We start from the raw sequence: 20,134 nt of genomic DNA on the forward strand, positions 1-20,134 counted from the left end.
AGAAGAAGCGCCTTCGGTAGTAAAGAGAGCTAGAAAGGAGTTAACTCCCTTTGCAGTAAGGGAGTCTCTAGCGCCTTCCAGATCTCCCTCCCCTGCTTTTGATGAAGAGGGGTCCTCTACCAGGAAGATTTTAGTCAATATGCAAGAACAGCTAGCGTCGCTGGTAGGAGTACTTTCCAAGGAGCCTTCGCGCAGAAAGGACGACAAGCTTCCTATAAAAAGATCTAGACACCGATCTCCTGTCAGGCGCAACGAGCCTTCCAGGGGAGTTGTCACACAGGCGGCCATCTCTTGGGGGGAGCGAAGCGCCAGGCAGGCGAGTGGTAGAAAAGGAAGAAACTCCTGCCAGGTGCCTGACGCCAGCCAGACTCCAGGCGCCAAGTAGGTGCCAGAGAACACCTGAGAGGATGACTTTGAAGTCCTCACAGAAAGAGAGGAGCCTTCCAGGCGCAAAGAACCTGTTTATTTTCGGGATCGTTCCAGGCGCAGAACACCAACCAGGCGCCAGCTAGAATGGAAGAAGCGCCTGCCAGGCGCCAGGAGTATTCCGAGTGCGATGCGCCTGCCAGGAGCGAAGCGCCTGCCAGGCGCCAGGAGTATTCCGAGCGCAATGCGCCTGCCAGGCGCATGCTATACGAGAAGAGCCTGATAGGCGCCAGGAGTCAATCAGGCGCCAGGCGCAAATTAACCAAGACTCTCCTAAGGGTAGGCGTAGGGAGGAAATAGCCCTTAGTCCCTCACCTGTTAGAAGTTCTTCTTCTACGGAAAGGAAGAAGTCAAAGGAGGAGACAGACGAAAGAAGGGAGCTTTCTCCTTCCGATCTTCTCGACTTAGAGGACCTTTCAGAAGACGAGGTAATGAATAAAGTAGGACTTTCGAACTATAAAGTTCTTTCTTCTCTCCTTCTAGAAGAATATGGAGATTCGTTGACTCCAGCTGCTCCTCCTTCTCCGCGCTTTCTTTTTTCGAGCACTAAATCACACAAGTCTTCGTCCTTCCTTAAAATGAAATCGGCCATATCCATGAAGAGGGCTCTACAGTCGCTAGATTCCTGGATCAAGACGAAAAAGGAACTAGGAAGGACGGTCTTTTGTATGCCTCCTGCCAAACTAACGGGTAGAAGAGGCATATGGTATGAGACGGGAGAGAATATGGGATTGTCTCTGCCCACTTCGGCCGAATCGGACTTCTCGAGTCTTGTAGACTCCTCGAGAAGACACGCCTTGAACTCGGCCCGAGCAACATGGGGTCTTTCGGAGATGGACCATCTCCTCAAGGGACTTTTCCACGTCTTGGAAGTATTTAATTTCCTGGATTGGTCCCTTGGGGTTTTGGCTAAAAAGTCCCAGGAAACGGAAGATCTAAACCCCGAAGCTTTGCATAGTATCCTTACATGTATAGATAAAGCTGTTCAGGATGGGTTGGCAGAGGTCTCCTCCCTCTTTGGTGCGGGAATGCTGAAGAAGAGGGCTGTTTATAGTGCTTTCCTCACAAAGGCCGTCTCTCCTTCACAGAGATCCGCCTTGTTGTTCGCCCCTATCTCAGAGCATTTATTCCCTTCTCAGTTGGTGAAGGACATTGCACATTCACTAACTGAGAAGGCGACTCAAGATCTCCTCAGGCAGTCTTCGGGGAAGAATAGGCCTGTGGCCAATGAAGAAAAGAAAGGGGCTCGTCCAACGCAGCAGCAGCCCTTTCGAGGAGGCCCTCCAGCTAGATCTATTCCCAGAAGAAAGACCACGGAAAGAAGAGGAAGAGCTTCCTTCCGACCCTTTAAGAAGGGGAAATGAGAGAGCGATCCTCCAAACACCTGTAGGTGCCAGGTTGCAAGATTTTGCTGAAGCCTGGGCAAACATAGGAGCCGACACTTGGTCCATGTCGATCATCAAGAAGGGATATTATATCCCATTCAAGGACAGCCCTCCCCTGACATCAACACCGAGGGAACTGTCCGCCAGATACAAGGACCCTGTACTGATGGATACTCTTCGTCAAATGGTAGAACAGATGTGGGACAAAAGAGCAATCGAGCTGGTACTGGATCACAACTCCCCGGGGTTTTACAATCGCCTTTTTCTAGTGGCGAAAGCTTCAGGCGGGTGGAGACTAGTACTGGATGTTATTGCGCTGAACAGATTTGTGGAGAAACAGAAGTTCAGCATGGAAACGTCTGCTTCAGTCCTTGCAGCCCTTTGCCAAGGAGATTGGATGGCGTCCCTCGATCTTCATGACGCCTATTTCCACATCCCGATTCATCATTCGTCGAGGAAGTACCTTCGTTTCATGATGGAGGAAAGGATCTATCAGTTCAGGGCCCTGTGTTTCGGCCTGTCCACGGCTCCTCAAGTCTTCACAGACATGATGAAGAATGTAGCAAGACATCTACATCTGATGGGAATGAACGTCTCCCTATACCTGGACGACTGGCTCATCAGGGCCAGGTCGCACAAACAGTGTTTGGAGGACCTTTCAACGACTTTAGAACTGACAGTCATTAGGATTGATTGTAAACCTCGAGAAATCTCAGATGATCCCCAGCCAGAACATGGTTTATCTGGGGATTCAGATGGATTCTCGGGGTTTTCGAGTGTTTCCATCTCAAGAGAGAATAACGAAAGGTTGCGCCACAGTATCCAGCTTTTTAGGGAAGGAGCGCAGTTCAGCGAGGGAATGGTTGAGCCTTCTGGGGACCCTTTCCTCGCTGGAACAGTTCTTTCCTCTAGGAAGACTGCATCTCCGTCCTCTACAGTTCTTCCTGAGAAGGAGTTGGAATTGGAAGACAGGACAGCTCTCCGATACTTTTCCAATCCCGACAGAAGTGAAAAATCACTTAAGGTAGTGGTTACCCCCTCTAGAGGAGAACAGAGGTGTGTCCCTGGAAGTTCGGAGCCCGAACCTGGTATTATTTTCAGACGCGTCGGAGACAGGTTGGGGTGCAACCTTAGGATCTAGGGAAATGTCAGGCACCTGGTCGGAAGAGCAGGTGTCATGGCACATAAATTGCAAGGAGCTCTTAGCAATTCATCTGGCGTTAAAGAGCTTCGAACAAATAGTCAAGAGACGGGGTAGTGCAGATAAACTCCGACAATACCACCGCTCTGGCTTAAGTAAGAAAACAAGGAGGGACTCACTCTCTCGCTCTATACGAACTGACAAGAGATCTTCTTATTTGGGCGAATCAAAGGAATGTAACTCTACTTACAAGGTTTGTCCAAGGGGAGAGGAATGTGAGAGTGGACAGGCTGAGCAGGAGGTTCCAGGTCCTTCCCACAGAATGGATCCTCCTTTCAGAAGTGTGTCAGATCCTTTGGTCTCTTTGGGGGGAAGCCTCAAATAGATCTGTTCGCCACGTTCCTCTCCAAGAGGATAGACACATTTTGCGCTCTGGCAGACGATCCCAGAGCTTATGCAGTAGACGCCTTGCTCCTGAACTGGTCCGGACTGGATGTGTACGCTTTTCCCCCATTCAAGATCCTGGGGGAAGTGGTCAGAAAGTTTGTGTCCTCGAAGGGGACAAGGATGACTCTGATAGCCCCATATTGGCCATCCCGAAATTGGTTCACAGAGGTAATGGAGTGGATGGTGGACTTCCCCAGATTTCTTCCAAACAGGACAGATCTGCTCAAACAACCCCACTTCGAGAGGTACCACCAAAACTTACCCACTCTTGCTCTGACTGCCTTTCGACTATCAAAAGACTTGTCAGAGCGAGAGAGTTTTCTCGCAAGGCGGCAAGCGCAATCGCCAGAGCCCGCAGATCATCTACTATGCGAGTATACCAATCGAAGTGGGAGGTGTTCAGAAGTTGGTGTAGGTCGAAGAAGCTGTCCTCCAATACCTCTGTGACCGAAATTGCAGATTTCCTTCTTTTCCTGAAGGAGAAATCGCATCTTTCTGTACTAACTATTAAAGGATACAGGAGTATGCTCTCGGCTGTATTCAGGAACAGAGGATTAGATTTGGCCAATAATAAGGATTTGCATGATCTCATTCGTTCCTTCGAAACATCCAAATCAAAAGAACCCAGAGTTCCGAGCTGGAATCTGGACGTGGTCCTAAAATTTCTATTTTCTGAAAGGTTCGAACCACCTCACACGGCTTCCTTTCGAGATATTACAAGGAAGTGTCTGTTTCTGTTGTCTCTCGCTACGGCGAAGAGAGTCAGCGAGCTGCACGCCCTTGAGTCACGAGTGGGCTTCAAAGGAGACTGCGATTTGTTCGTTCCAGACTCTCTTTCTTGCTAAAAATGAGAATCCCTCGAAACCCTGGCCCAGGAGCTTCGAGGTAAAAGGCCTGGCTAGTCTAGTAGGCAGAGAGGCAGAGAGGTCTCTTTGCCCGGTCAGAGCACTTAAATTCTATCTAGACAGAAAGAAGCAGTTGGGGGGTTCGCAACATGGTCTATGGTGCTCGGTAAAGGACCCCAAAAGACCGATTCTTGAATGCCTTAGCCTTCTTTGTAAGAAGCGTTATTACCGAGGCGCATAAGAACTGCCCAGATATGACTTTTAAACTATTAAGAGTAAGAACTCATGAAGTAAGGGCAATCGCAACATCTATTGCATTCCAAAGGAATATGTCTCTCAAAAATATTTTGGATGCAACATATTGGAGGTGCAACTCGGTGTTTGCATCTCATTACTTGAAGGATGTGCGCGTAACATATGAGAAATGTTTTTCTCTAGGTCCGTTTGTGTCAGCGCAGACGGTTCTGGGTACTGGAGCAAGCGCCGATCCTTAAATTTTGTGTACGTAACCCTCTTGTCGGATACGTTCGTGGCTTCCTGCTGGAAGAAGTGTCAGATGTCGCACAAGCGGCCGTCGCTTCACTTCAGTAAGGGAATCGAGTGGTATCTGACTTTTAGAGGGGTACAAAATTTTCTTTTTGTACTTTAGTGTGTGCATATATTGAATTTTTGGTTGTTTGCCAAGAGTTTGGGGATAACTTGGCAATCTTAGAACTAACACGGGTGTTAGGATCAGGTGATCGGGATCGGTTGCGTGCTCCTTAAAGATGGCGTGTTGTCATATAAGCAGATTAGCACCCATTGACAAATGCCAGTCAGGCTCTGCCGAGTAAGTGGATAAGACCCCATCGACAGACCCACAAGAACTCTTGGCCGCAGATCACTATCTCGCTAAGGCTCTTGAGGTGAAGCAGACTCCCAGGCAGTAGCCACGAAGTCTTCCACCTAATCAGGTAGGAACCAAGGTCTATAAATACCTACAACATATGTTGTTTACCTGTCTATTCAGTAGTTAGCTGTCTCTTGCCCTCCACCAAAGGGTGTCAATCAGCTAAGTATATATCTGACAGGGAAGTTGAATGTATGAAAATGATATTGTTATGATACAATAAAGTTTCACACATACTTACCTGGCAGATATATACGATTGATGGCCCACCCAGCCTCCCTGCAGGAGACAGGTGGAAGAGAAAATCTGATAGAAAACGGGAATGGTTCCTAGTCCTGCCACCCAGAGCCGGGCGGTAGATAACCTGACCTACCTGTAGCGAGTGCCGCGAAATTTGAATTTCTGTCGGGGACGACGGAGTCTATAGCTAAGTATATATTTGCCAGGTAAGTATGTATGAAACTTTATTGTATCATAACAATATCATTTCTCGATATAATGTGGTTTGGATCCCACAATAAGCTGTAGGTCCCGTTGCTAGGTAACCAATTGGTTCCTAACTATGTAAAAAATATCTAATCCTTCGGGCCAGCCCTAGGAGAGCTGTTAATCAGCTCAGTGGTCTGGTAAAACTAAGATATACTTAACTTAACCTCTACCTGCGGGCAGAGGGTGGCGGTCGTCACTACGCTGGACAGTAGGCCGATGCAGGTAAGCTATGTGACTGAGCTCCGTCCTATCCCTTTCATTAGGGATAGGAGCGGTTATCCACCACTCCCCTAACAAGGGGGGGAGTGGACGCCAACAAGAGAAAAACACAAGACCTTATATTTGGCTCTTGCGTAGGAACTAGTTCTTGCTTGCTATTCATAAGAGGCATGCTTGCCTCCTTCTTATGAATTTGGTCCAGAGATCTGACCACTGATCCTGCGGTGCACACCCCGATCAGTTGGGCAGAGGCTAGGATCCCTCCCTCTGCTCTTACGACCAGGGAGGGAACCAAGGTCGGATGAACACCAGTCTGTTCATAAGACTCAGATTCCACCCACCAATAAGTGAGTCTTCCATATGTAAAGGACAGAGGGTTTGTATTACGTGTCGGAACAAATCACAATTTGTCGTAAATTGTATTTTTCCGAACTATATAAACCTGAGGTCCTTTACATATAGTCCCACCTCATGCCACCCCTCACTCTGTTCCTGGGCCTCAAGCAGTTAACTACCGAACCACCATGTTCGAATGCTTATGACCAGTTTTAGCTGTGCTGAAATACATTCCATATGTAAAGGACCTCAAGTTTGTATAGTTAGGAAAAATACAATTTACGACAAATTGTGATTTTTAAGTACATACTAGTATATCTTAGCCTAATTCATGTTATTTTTCAGAAAAGAGGAAAGCTTCTGAACTGGAAGAAGACAGTGTTCAGAAAAATGAAGAAATTCCAACTGAAGCTGCTGTTGCTCCAAAAAAGAAAAATAAGAAGAAGAAGAATAAAAGTGAAGTCCCTATTCAGGAGGAAGCGCAACAAAACTGCACTTCCAGTGAAGCAAATGCAGAGACAGATAAAACTGACATCAAACTTGATGGGGTTGATAATGACATTCTTGAAAACACAATAGTAAATGGCAACAGTATGTCTCAGAAAATTAATAAGAAAAAGAAGAAGAAGAAAAAACACATCAGACCCTACTGATGGTTAGTTTACTTTGAACGGGTGTTATTGTATTTTTGTAAGATTTGAAAATTTTGTAGATAGACCATTAATGCATAAATATTGTGGTATACTTTTGTGAAATCATCTTTGGAACACAACCACCGACTTTGGTTCTTGATGTACACTTAGCTACTAAGTGAGGGATGAATTGGCTATGGAAAGATTTGATATTCTTCAATTCAACAGTTAGCTTTGCTTTCATGGCCAGGAACCGTGTGTCTTGTAATACTATGAGTTCAGTAATGACATGCCAGGTGGGGCACTTACAGAGTAATTCTTATCTAAAATTTTTTATTATTAGCTAGTTTAAGCAGGCTGAGTTGAAAATCTTATCTCATAATGATGGCTGCATCATATCAGGGTGGGTGTTTTCTTTTACTGCCATAAAAATGTGCCATATGTTGAGATATTTTCATGCTTAAACTACAAAATGGTGAAATCTTCACAGTCTTAATGCATGGGCGTTATTTTTGTATGCACAAATCTGTTGATTGTTTTGTCTGTGCAAACTGCTTATGCAGCACAAAGTTGTAGTTATGGTATAATTTAATTGGAATTTGTACAGCATTTTGGGGTTTCCATTAACAGCATGGATACACAAAAATGGCCACCAAATTCTTTTGTATTTTGGAGCACTCCTATCAGCTACCTTGAAAGCTGATAAGTACAAGTAAAAAACAAGCAGTGGAGCTTGACAGCATAATTAAATGCATTTTTCAAGTTCAGTTATCTGTTGCAGGGAAGAGAAAACTGGCAGATTTAGAGGAAGAAATTTCCAAAAAGGAAGTTGAGGCAACAGATGCAGTGCTTCCTCCAAAGAAGAAAAAGAAAAGAAATAAAAGTAAAGCCCCCAAAACTGAGAAAAATGGGGAAATGTTGATACCTTTATCTGGAGGGGATGAGGTTTCTGCTGAAACGGGTGTGAATGGTCTAAAGGTGAATGATTCAGGAAGTGTCAGCCCTCTGAAAGTTCAGGAAAATGCTGGTTCATGTCAGGAAGGCAAAAAGAAGAAGAAAAAAAAAAAGAAGAAGAAGAAGCAGAGCACACCAGCAGTGACAAGTGGTAAGATGATATGTGACTAGATTTTTACAAAGTACTTTACATTTAATTTTATTGTCTTACAAAACTTGAACATGTTTTTGTGTTTGGTATACAGTAATGACACTACATGGGTAGCATTTATTGTTGAAAAATTATATGCTCTAGTTGTCATACAAGATGTTTTCATTTGTTAGTTCTTGACATTTTTTCAAATAATTTTTAAAGTTTCAGCGAGTGCCATTGTTGTCAGTAGTGTGGCAGAAGGTCCTCCATTTTCAAGTCTACAGGATTCTGTATCGGAAAAAACCCTAAAGGCTATTGCTGATATGGGCTTCAAAAAAATGACACCCATCCAGGAAAAAGCCATACCACCACTCTTAGAAGGCAAAGATGTCCGTGGTACAGCTAAGACTGGATCTGGGAAAACTTTAGCATTTATCATACCTGTTGTGGAACGTCTTAACCATTTGAAGTTCACTCCTGCTGATGGTGAGTTAAGGATATTTGAAAAAAAATGTTGAAATTATTTTATGTTTCCATGATAATTAATATAATCTTGATGTACATGAGACCAAAACTACCAACCACTTTGGTGAAAGACCATTTTTTTTTTTATTGAGAGTTGAGGTTGACTTGGTTGGTTGGTTGGTTAAGTGTCAAGCTATGTTATGCTATGTGTTGGTTTTGATATTTCTCTCCTCATTTTACATGTTTCTTATTTGTGTCATGCTAGTTCACTTTTGATAGCTCTTGCTTTGGTTATACCTAAAGGAGACAGTGGATTTTATTATTCGTTTGTTGCCTTGCTGTGTATTACCTTTATGCCATGTATTGCAATGATGTATATTACTCTCAATGGTAGTTTAACCAAAACATGGCGTAACATTTTTAGATATACTAGTTGTGAGAGAAAATGCCTTTAGGTACAAGTTATCTTGCAAGTGGCTGAAGCTGTGAGCCAGAGGAATGGTGTAAAAAACCTTTTGTACTGTATTTGATTCCATTCTTTCAATATTTGAGCAGGTAAAAACTGGATTTGTTCTGATACGAATACAAAACTTCGGTCCTTTAACAATAGGAATTAACTTACGGCGTAGCTGGAATTATGGCCGTTGAATCTTGAACAAGGTGGTTAGGCAGTAACTACCGTGGCTAGCCTGCCCGGATGTAAACAATCCACTTTGCTTTTGGCCGTCTTCCGATTAAGACGTATGATTGTGAGCTCCGGCTGACTGGTCGTTGATCTTTTTTCCCGGTGGGATCCTTTTGGTTTATTTTTTATTTTAAATAGTTATAGATATACAGTGTTTGATATTAATACTAAACAAAGGTTTGTCCTTGGTTTTCAATTAATATACAAACCCACTTTTTGTGATAGCCTTTGTAACCGCCCCTCTACTTGTGTTAAGAGTCAGCGGCTAAGGTATGCTAACATATTATTTACATTCTTTCGCCCTTTAACACTGGCTCAGACCTGCATGAGAACGAGATATGTATTTATCGTGAGGATGATATTGATCCTGTAATGGGACATGTATTCATCCGGAATTACGCCTACGCTTGGGAATTACCAAGGGAACTTCAAAGGTTTGTCTGTGTTTTGTTGTTATGGAAATTTCTCTTCTCCTTCTTCCTTTCACTTACTACCGGAAGAGGGTAGAAGGATGGGCGTGTGGTGTAGGGTTTGGGTATCTCCTCTCACTCGGAGGGCGGCGCCCTTGGATGTGTGAGGAGCATCCTCATTACTTTAATCATTTTTTTTCTTTATTTTACAGACTAGTGCTGATTGTGTTTTCAGCAGTATTGGTTGGATGCTCTTCGTGTTGGTTATCCTAACCTTGGAATTATACCTATGACTCGTAGCATGTTGCGTACCGATCCTTGAGTGTGTGTACTGATCCCCTGCTGATAATCATTTTCATTACCACTACTACCTGGGAGTTATGTCACTGGACGAGGCTGTCGCGCTGCCCTGTGAGGTTATCTACTCCTGATGGTAGAAGTCTGGCAGAAGGAGAAACCGAAGAGGAAGAGAGCTCGTCAAGTGTCGTCATCCTCCTCTTCGAGATCTTCATATCTTCATGCCTCCCCCCCTTCATCTTTTAGGCTTTGCCTTAAGGGACCGGCCAGAACCTCTATATATGGTGGTATAGGGCAAAAAATGCAGTCATGAAAAAATTCATGGAGCTTCATATGGCAATTGAGAGTACTTATACAAAATATTTCGTCAAAATTCCTCTTACTTTCGTAGTTACAGGGTAATTAGTTAACGTAACTCAATAAGCCTAAAACATTGATCTGTACAAGAAAATGCAGTATTTCTTTTATTATCGTAAATTTTGATAATTATTGTCAAAGAAATTGGGAGAAATGGCATCTGTTGACATTCCCCGAGTCGATAAGGGAGACTTCAGTTCAGTCAGCTACCAAGTCCAAGTTCAGTGTGAGCACAAACGTCAAGTAGTCTACACGTTCGAGTTTTACCTCTTGACATTCGCTTGCTTTTACGTATGTTTATGTATGTTTCGGCAAGAATTTCATCATGCCAATGAGGAAAAGACGGAAAACATCTCGCTAACATACAGACAAAGAAAAATCGCTCTAGTATTATTACAGAATATCATAATATACGAGTAGTTAATGAAGAGAGAGGGGAAGGTTGCGTAGCAAGGGTTGCGTAGTAACGTCCCGTCTTGCCTGATAGAACACGTCACACTGTGCCCAAGGCTACGATCTTTGAGCAAAGAGATCTTCATTTATGATAAATAACAAAGTTTTGGTTTTCTAATACCCAAAATGGAATCTGAAATTCATAATAATCGTGATTTATTGAATTGTCTTTGTAAAAAGAGATTACACCTTTGAGTTTCACCTCTGACATTCTCTTGCATTTATGTTTGTGTATTTTTGTTTCGGCAAGAATTTCATCATGCCAAAGAGGAAAATACAAGGAAAACATCTTGCTAACATACAGAAGAAGAAAATTCGCTGTAATAAGCCGAGTTAGTGAAGGGGAGAGAGACAGTTGCGTAGGAAGGAGTGCCCCATCTTGCCTCAAGCAGTGCCCCAGGCTACGATATATGAGCCAAGGGATCATCATTTATGATTAAATTATGATAAAATAGTTTTGGTTTATTAATACACAAAAAAGAAATATACATTCATAATAATCATTATTTATTAACATTGTCTTTATAGAGATACGAAGGAAAACTTTGAACGCCCGTATCTCAAAACTATACTTATTGACCTTCAAAATCTATCCTTCTTTCAACTTTAGTTTTAAAGCTATAACATCGGAATTTGGTATATAACTCAGAAAGACATTATAGAACAATCAAATAGAGCCCTTTTTTCCAATTTTTGTTTCGTCTTTTTTTTTTTATAAATTTTTTTCTCCTGATTTATAGGGTTCATTTTCTTACTAGTATATTGAAAAATTCATATCTAGCAAAAAAATTACTTTTAGAAAAAAACTCCCCATTTGATTGGAGGTCTACATCAGGTCTATATATGGTAGTAATCCTAGGTCTTAATATTAAATATCAAGGGAGGAGATAGAATTTGAAAAATGGTTATTTTCGGGATAAATCGCCCTGGCGTCACAAAACCGAAGGTCAGAGGCGAAAATCATATGTGGTTTGGAGATGTCCCAAGTTACCTTATTAAGTGGTATGAATATCAAAGTCCTGTCCTTAAAAAATGGCATTAGCCGGCCGGCCCCCTTAAGAGACTTCTAAGGGTCTGTCTCGCTCTGGTGAGACAGGTGGGTCTTCCGCTGGGGCCCGTCTCTCTTTCCTCGGGGAGGAAGCAGACGGGGACCATGGAGGTACCGGCCACCACTGGTTTCTCCTCTCCCGGTTCCGAAGGTTCCACCTCCGGGCCGGGAACCGTCTCGGCCGCCCGCTTGCGAGCGTTACCGAGTGTATGGTCACCTATGGGTGACCGTGCAGCCAGGGTCCAGACTGCGGAGTTCGCTCCCCGTGTCAGGACCCAGGCACGGAGCGGAAGATGGTCGGAGTCGCCCGGGTGACTCTCGCCAGACCGGCGATCGCTCTCGCAGCGATCGTCCGGTGCCCAGGGTTGACGTGACGTTCCCGTGGGTCCGTGCACGCAGAGGCGGGCCATCCAACCCTCTTTTAATTAATCCTTTTCTTTCAGAGACAGCCCCACCCAGACGATGGTCGCGCGACCAGTCTCGGGGGTGGCAGACGCTTCACCTGCCAGGTAGGGGTTTGTAGCCCTCCTCCGGACAGGTGCAGTTAGGCCGTGTTGCTTCGGCAATTGCCCCAACTCTGTGCTGAATGGAGGACCTGTCGGTTGTCCTGAGGAATTGGCGAAGAGGAAGTCTAGGAAGAAGAGGAAGGTGTCGCCGTCGTCTTCTGCCACCTCTTCCCCTTTGACTTCTGAGGCCCCCCAGCCGAAAAAGAAGAAGGTAGCCTCCTCCTCCCCTGCTAAGAAGTCTCGCTCAGAGACCTCTAAGGGTCTGTCCCACTCCGGTGGGACAGTTGGGGCTTCTGCTGGTCCTCCTGTTCCTTCGGGAACGGGCCCCGTCTCTCCTTCCGCAAGGAAGAAGATGACGGGGACCAGAGGGGTACCGGCTAACACTGGTACCTCCTCTCCTGGCGCCAGAGGTTCTGCCTCGACGCCAAGTACCGTCTCGGCCTCTCGTTCGGGAGAGGTACCGAGTGCATGGTCACCTGCGGGTGACTGTGCAGCCAAGACCCAGGCAACCGAGTTCGCTCGGCACCAGGATCCAGGCACGGAGCGGAAGACTGGTGGGAGTCGCTCAGGTGACTCCCACCAGGCCAGTGATCGCTTTCGTGGCGAGTCGCCGGACCGGGTGGAGAGGGGAACCAGCAGCAGCTCTTCTGACGCTCGGGACCGTCGCCGCGGTTCTCGGTCCAGCCTGTCTCCCCGGGAGAGCCGCTCGACTAGGCCTGCAGATTGATCGCCACCGCGGTTTGACGAGTGTCTGCAGCCCCCCCCCCCCCCCCCCCCCCCCCCCCCCCACAGCATGCCGGTGATGCAGGTGGGTGGGGCGTTGGGCCTACCTCTCTTATCCCTTCAACTTCCTCGGGCTACACCGGGAAGAGCGAGACGATCAGGAGTGATCGCGAGGTGCGCACTCCCACCGCAACAATGGACTCTGCCGGTCCCCTGACTGCCGCTCCCACCAGGACAGGATGGATAGGGGAACCAGCAGCAGCTCTTCTGACGCTCGGGACCGTCGCTGCTGCTCTCGGTCTCGCCGCTCTCCCCCGGAGAGCCGCTCGACCAGTGCAGCCCGATCGCCAGCAACTCTCCTGAAGAGACTGACTTGGTCCAGCGTTTCTCCGCAGGAAGACCGCTGGTCCAGACTGGCAGCTCGATCATCACCGTGGTTGATGATCGCCTACAGTCCTCCCAGCCTACCGGTTCTGCTGGTAGGCAGGGGAGGAGCTCTCATAACAGTTCTCCTGACATAAGAGACTGACGCTCCATTCCTTGGTCCAGCGTTTCTCCGCAAGAAGCCGCTGGTCCAGACCTGCAGCTTGATCGCCACCGTGGGTTGGTGATCACCTGCAGTCCTCCCAGCCTACTGGTTCTGCTAGTAGGCAGGGTAGGAGCATCAGGTCTCCCTCACCTGTCCCTTCAACCTCCTCAGGTTACACTGGGAGGAATGAGGCGAACAGGAGTGACCGTGAGGAATGCACTTCTTACGGTCCGGCCACGAGCCTGGTTCGGTCTTGGGACCAACAGATCCTTGCTCAAGTGGTTGGAAGAGATCGTGGGGGGCTGGCGAGGACGAAAGACGATTCCCAGACTCTGGGAGGGACCATCACCGCTGTTCACGTGACAGTCCCTCTGGACCACGCACTCAAGAGACCAGGGTGGGCTCCCCCTTCGGTCCTCTTGAGAGGTTTTGACCTCGACGAGGACTGGGACGTGTCGGAGGACGGTATCGGCTCTCTCCTGTCAGGTGCGTGCTCAGCCCCATCCAGACGACGGTCACGGTGGCGGCAGACGTTTAGCCTACGGTACGAGTTCGTAACCCTCCTCGGGGAAACGTTTTCTCCTGACAGTAACATTTTCCTAGACTGAGCGGCCATCACCGCACGGTGATGGCTGCTCGTACTCGCTTCTCCGACTGCTAGTTTCGCTGGAAAGGTGAGCGAGTATAAAATCTTCCTCCCCCATTCCCTCTTTCTCTATGGCTACGATGGGAAGGGGAGGGATCCTGCAGAGCATTCTCCGCAGGATTCCATGTTGGGTACTGCATTCCTGGGGGGACCTTCGGGTCCTACCGGACGTAAGTCCCTGTCGTTGTGGAAGGATCCTGCCCCATCCTCAATTTCTACGGGAATCTGGAGGACCACCACCCGATGATCGTCTGACGAATACGGTGGGGGTTTCGCTGAGTGCTTAGTGTTCTTCGGAATTTCTAGCACTCCGAGTGTTCTGGTCTTCTACGATCTGCAAACACTTGGGCAAAACCACGGTCCAGAGTGGGCGAGACGAGAATCCCAGATAATTGTTACTACAATAATCGGGATTCTCGCCGATTGCTCGAACTTCTACGATCTGCAAACACTTGGGCAAAACCACGGTCCAGAGTGGGCGAGACGAGAATCCCAGATAATTGTTACTACAATAATCGGGATTCTCGCCGATTGCTCGAATTCCTGGAATTTCTAGCGTTCGAGAAAAGCACTGCTGCTGAAGGAAGAATATCTCGGGAAGGACTCAGCCTAGATGGACCTGACGGCCCGTCGCCTCAGTAGGCAGCCAACCCCGGGATAGAGAAGAACGGGTGGGAACATCCAGTTTGGCTTGAACTGTCGTCTTCAGTATCCTGTTATCACCATTGAAGTCTTCCTTCGGGGAAAACTTCTCCTTCACTCTCTTCATTAGAGAATGAAGGGTGTCGGCTTCCAGTCCTTATTCTTGTTCCTCGAATGGAAGAGAATTTAGGTTGGAGGTCTATGTACAGGAACCTACAAATATACTACGTATATTGCCCTTGCGACTTGATTCTGTTATCAGTTGAATTGTCCGAGGTGTAGGCACATACTGTAGTTAACTCTACGGGTTGTGACCAAGATTAATAGTAGTATCTTCTTAATTGAACTGCAACTCGGGACTGCCTGCAAACCTCCCAGGAGTTACCAATTTCGATTTTGAGATACTTATGGTATTTTTACAACACCACCACCTCAGCGTTTGCATTCACCGAGATCCGTTTAGAATAAATGCAAATGCTTGAGCGTATTTTTTTGCGCTTGATGGTTCTAGCCGAACACATTCCTTCTTAGAATGAATTACCTGGCAACTCAGGATGACGAGTGAGCGAGAGCTAGCGGTGTATTGGGCTGCCTGCTGCAGCCCAGTACCAGCTGGCTCTCCGAGATAGCATGGTCGTATTATGTCTCTCTCCTCTACAATGATTGACTACTGAACCGAATCTCTGCCCGGCAATCACAGACTTAGGTCTCTGGTTGGCTGGAATTCTCCCATACGTGAATGACCATCTCTACTGCATCGCCTTGGACATTGCGAGAATTTTCAGACAGAGGTATCTCAATGGACTCTCGCTACTATCGTAACAGAAGTCTGTAGCCTAGTCTTCCGCTGCATCGCACCTGCCGCTGCGACAATGCTGAATGATTTCTTCAGACATCTGAGTTTGTCTTCTGAATATATCTCGTATTCGTGGGTGTGCAATTGTTCATTGTTCACCCCGAATTGTAGATGTATAACGGAAGACATCGCCTGTTCCCCACCCTGCCAGCTCTACTTCCAAGTATATAGATGTCCTCCCTGGATAACCTGGGAAGATGATGATTCAGCCCATGAGAAGCAGTTCTTCAGGCAGTACATCCCTGTGTTTTCATTACTGAAAAGCGCTCCGCTTTCATTGCAACTCCGACTTCTCACCGAACAGCAATGAAGTAGCGGTTTAGAGTTTTCAGTCCTTTGTAAATCACAGGGATTAAGCCGTCTTCGCGGGTTGGTGTCATCGGCGGGACTTTTCTAAGTTCAGAATCTTGAGAGTTACTTCTCTCGATTCGGCTGTGAAGACGTAGGTCTGCATTCACCTACCACCTTCGTCTTCAACAGCACAGTGTTGTTTCTCCTTAGCTGAGATTCAACTACAGTGGTACCTCGACATACGAAAGGCTCAACTTACGAAAAACTGGAGATATGAAAACAAATACGAAAAATTTTACAGCACTACATACGAAAAGTTTTCAAGATACGAAAGGTTTTTGCTGTAAAGTCCCGAGATTCGCCTGGACCACCGAGAACAATTTTAAACCTCCCGCGCCGCCAACTGAGTAAACTCGCCACCATCCTCCCGCTCTCCCATTGGTTCCTGATGCTAGTCACCCCATAAGGTCCTGCTCTCCTATTGGTCAGCATCTACCCCTTGTGCTTTAAGTATTCTAATGGTAAAAGGATGCTGTAAATTGAAAAACTTATTCATGCAATACATTTAATAAAAAAAAAAATTAGGTAAAGATAGAATAAAGAATAGAAATGAATGGTTATTATACTGTTTGGTAGTTTCAGTAGTTGAAGAGAGATAATGAAAATTTATGGCTTACTGTGTAAAGTGATTGCTTGGCGATCGTTCGATACTCGTAAGTGCTGGATGTAAACAGAAGTTTGGAAGCTTTTTTTTGTTTGTTTATTATAGTTAATGGTTACTTAATAATTATTTGAAATGAGTACATGCAATACATTTAATAAAAAAATTGTGAATTAGATATCATAAAATATAAAATAAATGAGACTGCCAACAAATACGTATTTTTTGAATTCTTCTTCTGTTTTAATATTACGTTACGTATACGTATGTTTCATTATAGCTGTCAGTAACTCGGTATCTCCATTAGGTAAAGATAGAATAAAAAATAGAAATGAATGGTTATTATACTGTTTGGTAGTTTCATTAGTTGAAGAGAGATACTAATGAAAATTTATGGCTTACTGTGTGCTAGGAAAAATGATTGCTTGGCGTTTGTTCGGTACTCGTAAGACGGGTAAGAGCTGAATGTAAACAATCGATTGGAAGTTTTTTTGTTTGTTTGTTTGTGTATTATAGTTAATGATTAATTAATAATTATTTGAAATGAGTACATACTGATTATTTATACATTTTATTGGCATATATATTCTAAGCTTTTAGCTCTTAGGTTTAGATGTCAGAATCATAGACTAGGCTACATTAGCAACCGCTAACATAGGCTAGGCTTATTGCTAAGGGACATATGCTAAAGTCCTAATATATGCAGTAAAAATGGGGTTGAACATTACATGCAGTTGAATATTACTCAAGTATGTACAGTATTTTGCCTTTTTGGAGTCATATTACTTCCGTCGGTTCGGCGTCGTAACCCTAGAACATGTGTTTTAGGCCTGGAAATATAATTTACTGGGGTGTTTTTGGAGGGCTTGGAACGGATTAGCCATTTTACATGTAAAACGTGGTCCAAGATACGAAAACCTCATGATACGAAGGGCGCCTCAGAACGGATTAATTTCGTATCTCGAGTTACTACTGTACTATGAGAACTTCTGTCTTGCCATCGGGGACCTCAGTCTCTAGAAGGCAATTGACTTTCGCCTGTTGGGCACGTGCCTTGAGAGAATCATCATTTCGCCTTCCGGCATCGGTGGCAACAGATAGACAATTTGTATGGTCTCTCGGCATAACCCTTCAAAAGGCGAGGGTCACATGACTACCCCTCGGATGCTTGGACAGCTCGCCTCACACAACCGAACGCAGTCAGTCGGCAGCTGTCGAAGCGTCCAAGACCGTCACGAGCTACGCTGTGGATTTAGTTCGGTTGTTCCAGATCAATCATTACTTCGTCCTATTAGCTTGTTCCAGTACCCATAACCATCGACACCCACCATGGAGTGTCTGTGCCCTATCCATCGCGGAGACGAAGAGACTTCGCCGCAGTGGGGTACGAGACCGCGAGAGACTTCGCTGCAGTGGGATACGAGACGGCGAGACACTTCGCCGTAGTCGGATAGACCAGTATGGGTACTGGACATCACTCCAAAGAATATGTCGGACAGAAAGATGGATAGGTCATCGTGACTATATCTTTCTTTCCCTCCGAGACTGCCCACAGGTCCTTGGAACTTCATTTCCCTGGACCAGTGGTGGATGCTTGCAGATGTTTTTGCTTACCCAGCTCCTCGACATGACAAGTTGCATCTCGTCCATGGTGTACAGTTGTAGAGGTAAGAAGGATGCGAGAGTGACTGGCTCTCCCCCTTCCCCGCCTTGTCCATTCCTCGTCCTTCGGGTTGAGGATAGGACTCCAGCTCACACTGGCTGGTCGGACGATTGATGCGGTAAGCCTATACATAAGCATCCTTTTTATGTTTCTTATCAGAATCACAGAAGCAGTCCTGCTCCTTCCTCTAGCAAGGGGAGGAAGGAGACTGGCAATAATGCAAACCCTTCCCAGAACTTTGCATTAATGTCTCCGACACCAATATTCTTCACAGCCCTTTTTCAGATGAGTCACGATCCCTCACTCATTTGGAAAAGGCTCAAAAGTCTGACTCTTGATCACGCAGCTCCTATACTCCGATCAAGTTGTCAGAGGCAGCAGGGCACTCCTCCTTGTTCTTACGACCAGGAGGAGTAGCCTAGGTGCGCAGAACTCCAGTCAGTTCTAGAGGCTCACTCAGTTTCCTCCCACCAATCAGTGAGTCTTCCTATTGTTAAAGGACTGAAGGTTTGTATTCGTATTGGAACAAAAAACAATTTGTCAAAAATTGTATTTTTCCTAACTATACAAACCTGAGGTCCTTTAACAAAGATGCCCACCTCATGCCACCCCTCAATCTGAACCTGGGCCGAAAGGCAAAGTGGAGTGTTTGCATCCCCTGCCCCACGGTAGTTACTGCCTAACCACCTTAATCAAAATTCAACGGCCGTAGTTCCAGCTACGCTGTAAGTTAATTCCTATTGTTAAAGGACCTCAGGTTTGTATAGTTAGGAAAAATACAATTTTCGACAAATTATTATATTTTAAAATAGTACTGGTAATGCACTCCACGCTACCGGTGCTTTAGTGATATTATTTATGATATGTTATTTCAGGCACAGGAGCTCTAATCATTTCCCCAACCAGAGAACTATCAATGCAGACTTTTGATGTCTTAAACAAAGTTATCAAAGGTCATTCTTTAACGTCAGGCATCCTCATTGGAGGGGTTGATAGTACCAAGGAAGCTGAACTTTTAGCGAAAGGTAAGATGTGTTGTGTAATTTCCTCCTCCTTCCATAACAGAAGCCAAATTTTTATTTAAATTGTTTTTCTTCTAAGGTAATTAGATTATTATTAATCTACAGGTGTAATGAGAATACAGTTGTATGCAATATTCTTGGTACTGTATGACTGGAAATTTAGTTAAGGGAAATTTTACCTTTTTAGTTTACTTATATTTTTAATTGAAGTAAAATTGTAAAAATGTTCAAGAATGATGAGGTTTTGCTTATAAAATTTAATATTTGTTCCAATACGTAATACAAACCCTCGGTCCTTTAACAATAGGAAGGTAACTAGCGGCAGCTGGGACGGTCGAAGCGCGCGCACTGAGAGGTGAAGAATCACTTTTGCTTTCGGCCGCGGGTGTGAAGGACGTGTTCGCCATCACTCTCTGCCCGCTTCATCGTTGTATGCTTTGTTTATTTTGTTTTCTAATAACGGTTTGTTTAAGTGAAAATGAAACTGTAAGTACTCTATTTTCATTTTCATTACAGGCAGTCCCCGGGTTACGACGGGGGTTCCGTTCTTGAGACGCGTCGTAAGCCGAAAATCGTCGTAAGCCGGAACGACGCTTGGAAATATGTCTTAAACTAATAAAAAGTTATAAAAACCTTACTTGTAATCCTTTGGTTACACTACATGTCGTTTCCTGTAGTTTTATGTACAACCTGGAGTTATTTTCATAAAAGAATGCTGGTTCTTGAAGGTAAAAACTATTGTAATCCTCTGGTGACACTACATTCTTGAAGTTTTATGTACAACCTGGAGTGATTTTGCAAAATCTTGAGGGCTACAAGAACAGCTGATTACTATTTACGTATCATATAGACTAATTAAAGTAAATGTATCTTTAAATAGGCTTATATATTAGTATCAACAAAACATTTCCTGCCATGAGTCAGAGGCCGTTAAGTGAAACGAACACTTCTCTGTCCTATCTGTTCAGAAAATAAACGTTACGT

The 20,134-nt window shown here is 45.2% G+C and overlaps 1 protein-coding gene across 2 annotated transcripts in view; it reads left to right on the plus strand.

Moving 5' to 3' along the window:
* LOC135200204 (uncharacterized) overlaps positions 1-20,134 on the plus strand; it is a 116,140-nt gene that overhangs the window by 43,293 nt on the left and 52,713 nt on the right. Inside the window, exons 2-5 of one of the 2 annotated variants that reach the window (XM_064228644.1) lie at positions 6,523-6,832; positions 7,591-7,914; positions 8,119-8,382; positions 19,004-19,153. In XM_064228644.1, coding sequence (XP_064084714.1) covers positions 6,760-6,832; positions 7,591-7,914; positions 8,119-8,382; positions 19,004-19,153 — 811 coding nt within the window. In that variant the 5' untranslated portion in view covers positions 6,523-6,759. The remainder of the gene's footprint in view (positions 1-6,522; positions 6,833-7,590; positions 7,915-8,118; positions 8,383-19,003; positions 19,154-20,134) is intronic. The other variant, XM_064228650.1, reaches the window with a different exon arrangement.

The sequence above is a fragment of the Macrobrachium nipponense genome, chromosome 23 (genome assembly GCF_015104395.2).
Source record: "Macrobrachium nipponense isolate FS-2020 chromosome 23, ASM1510439v2, whole genome shotgun sequence".
Classification (NCBI taxonomy): Eukaryota; Metazoa; Arthropoda; class Malacostraca; order Decapoda; family Palaemonidae; genus Macrobrachium; species Macrobrachium nipponense.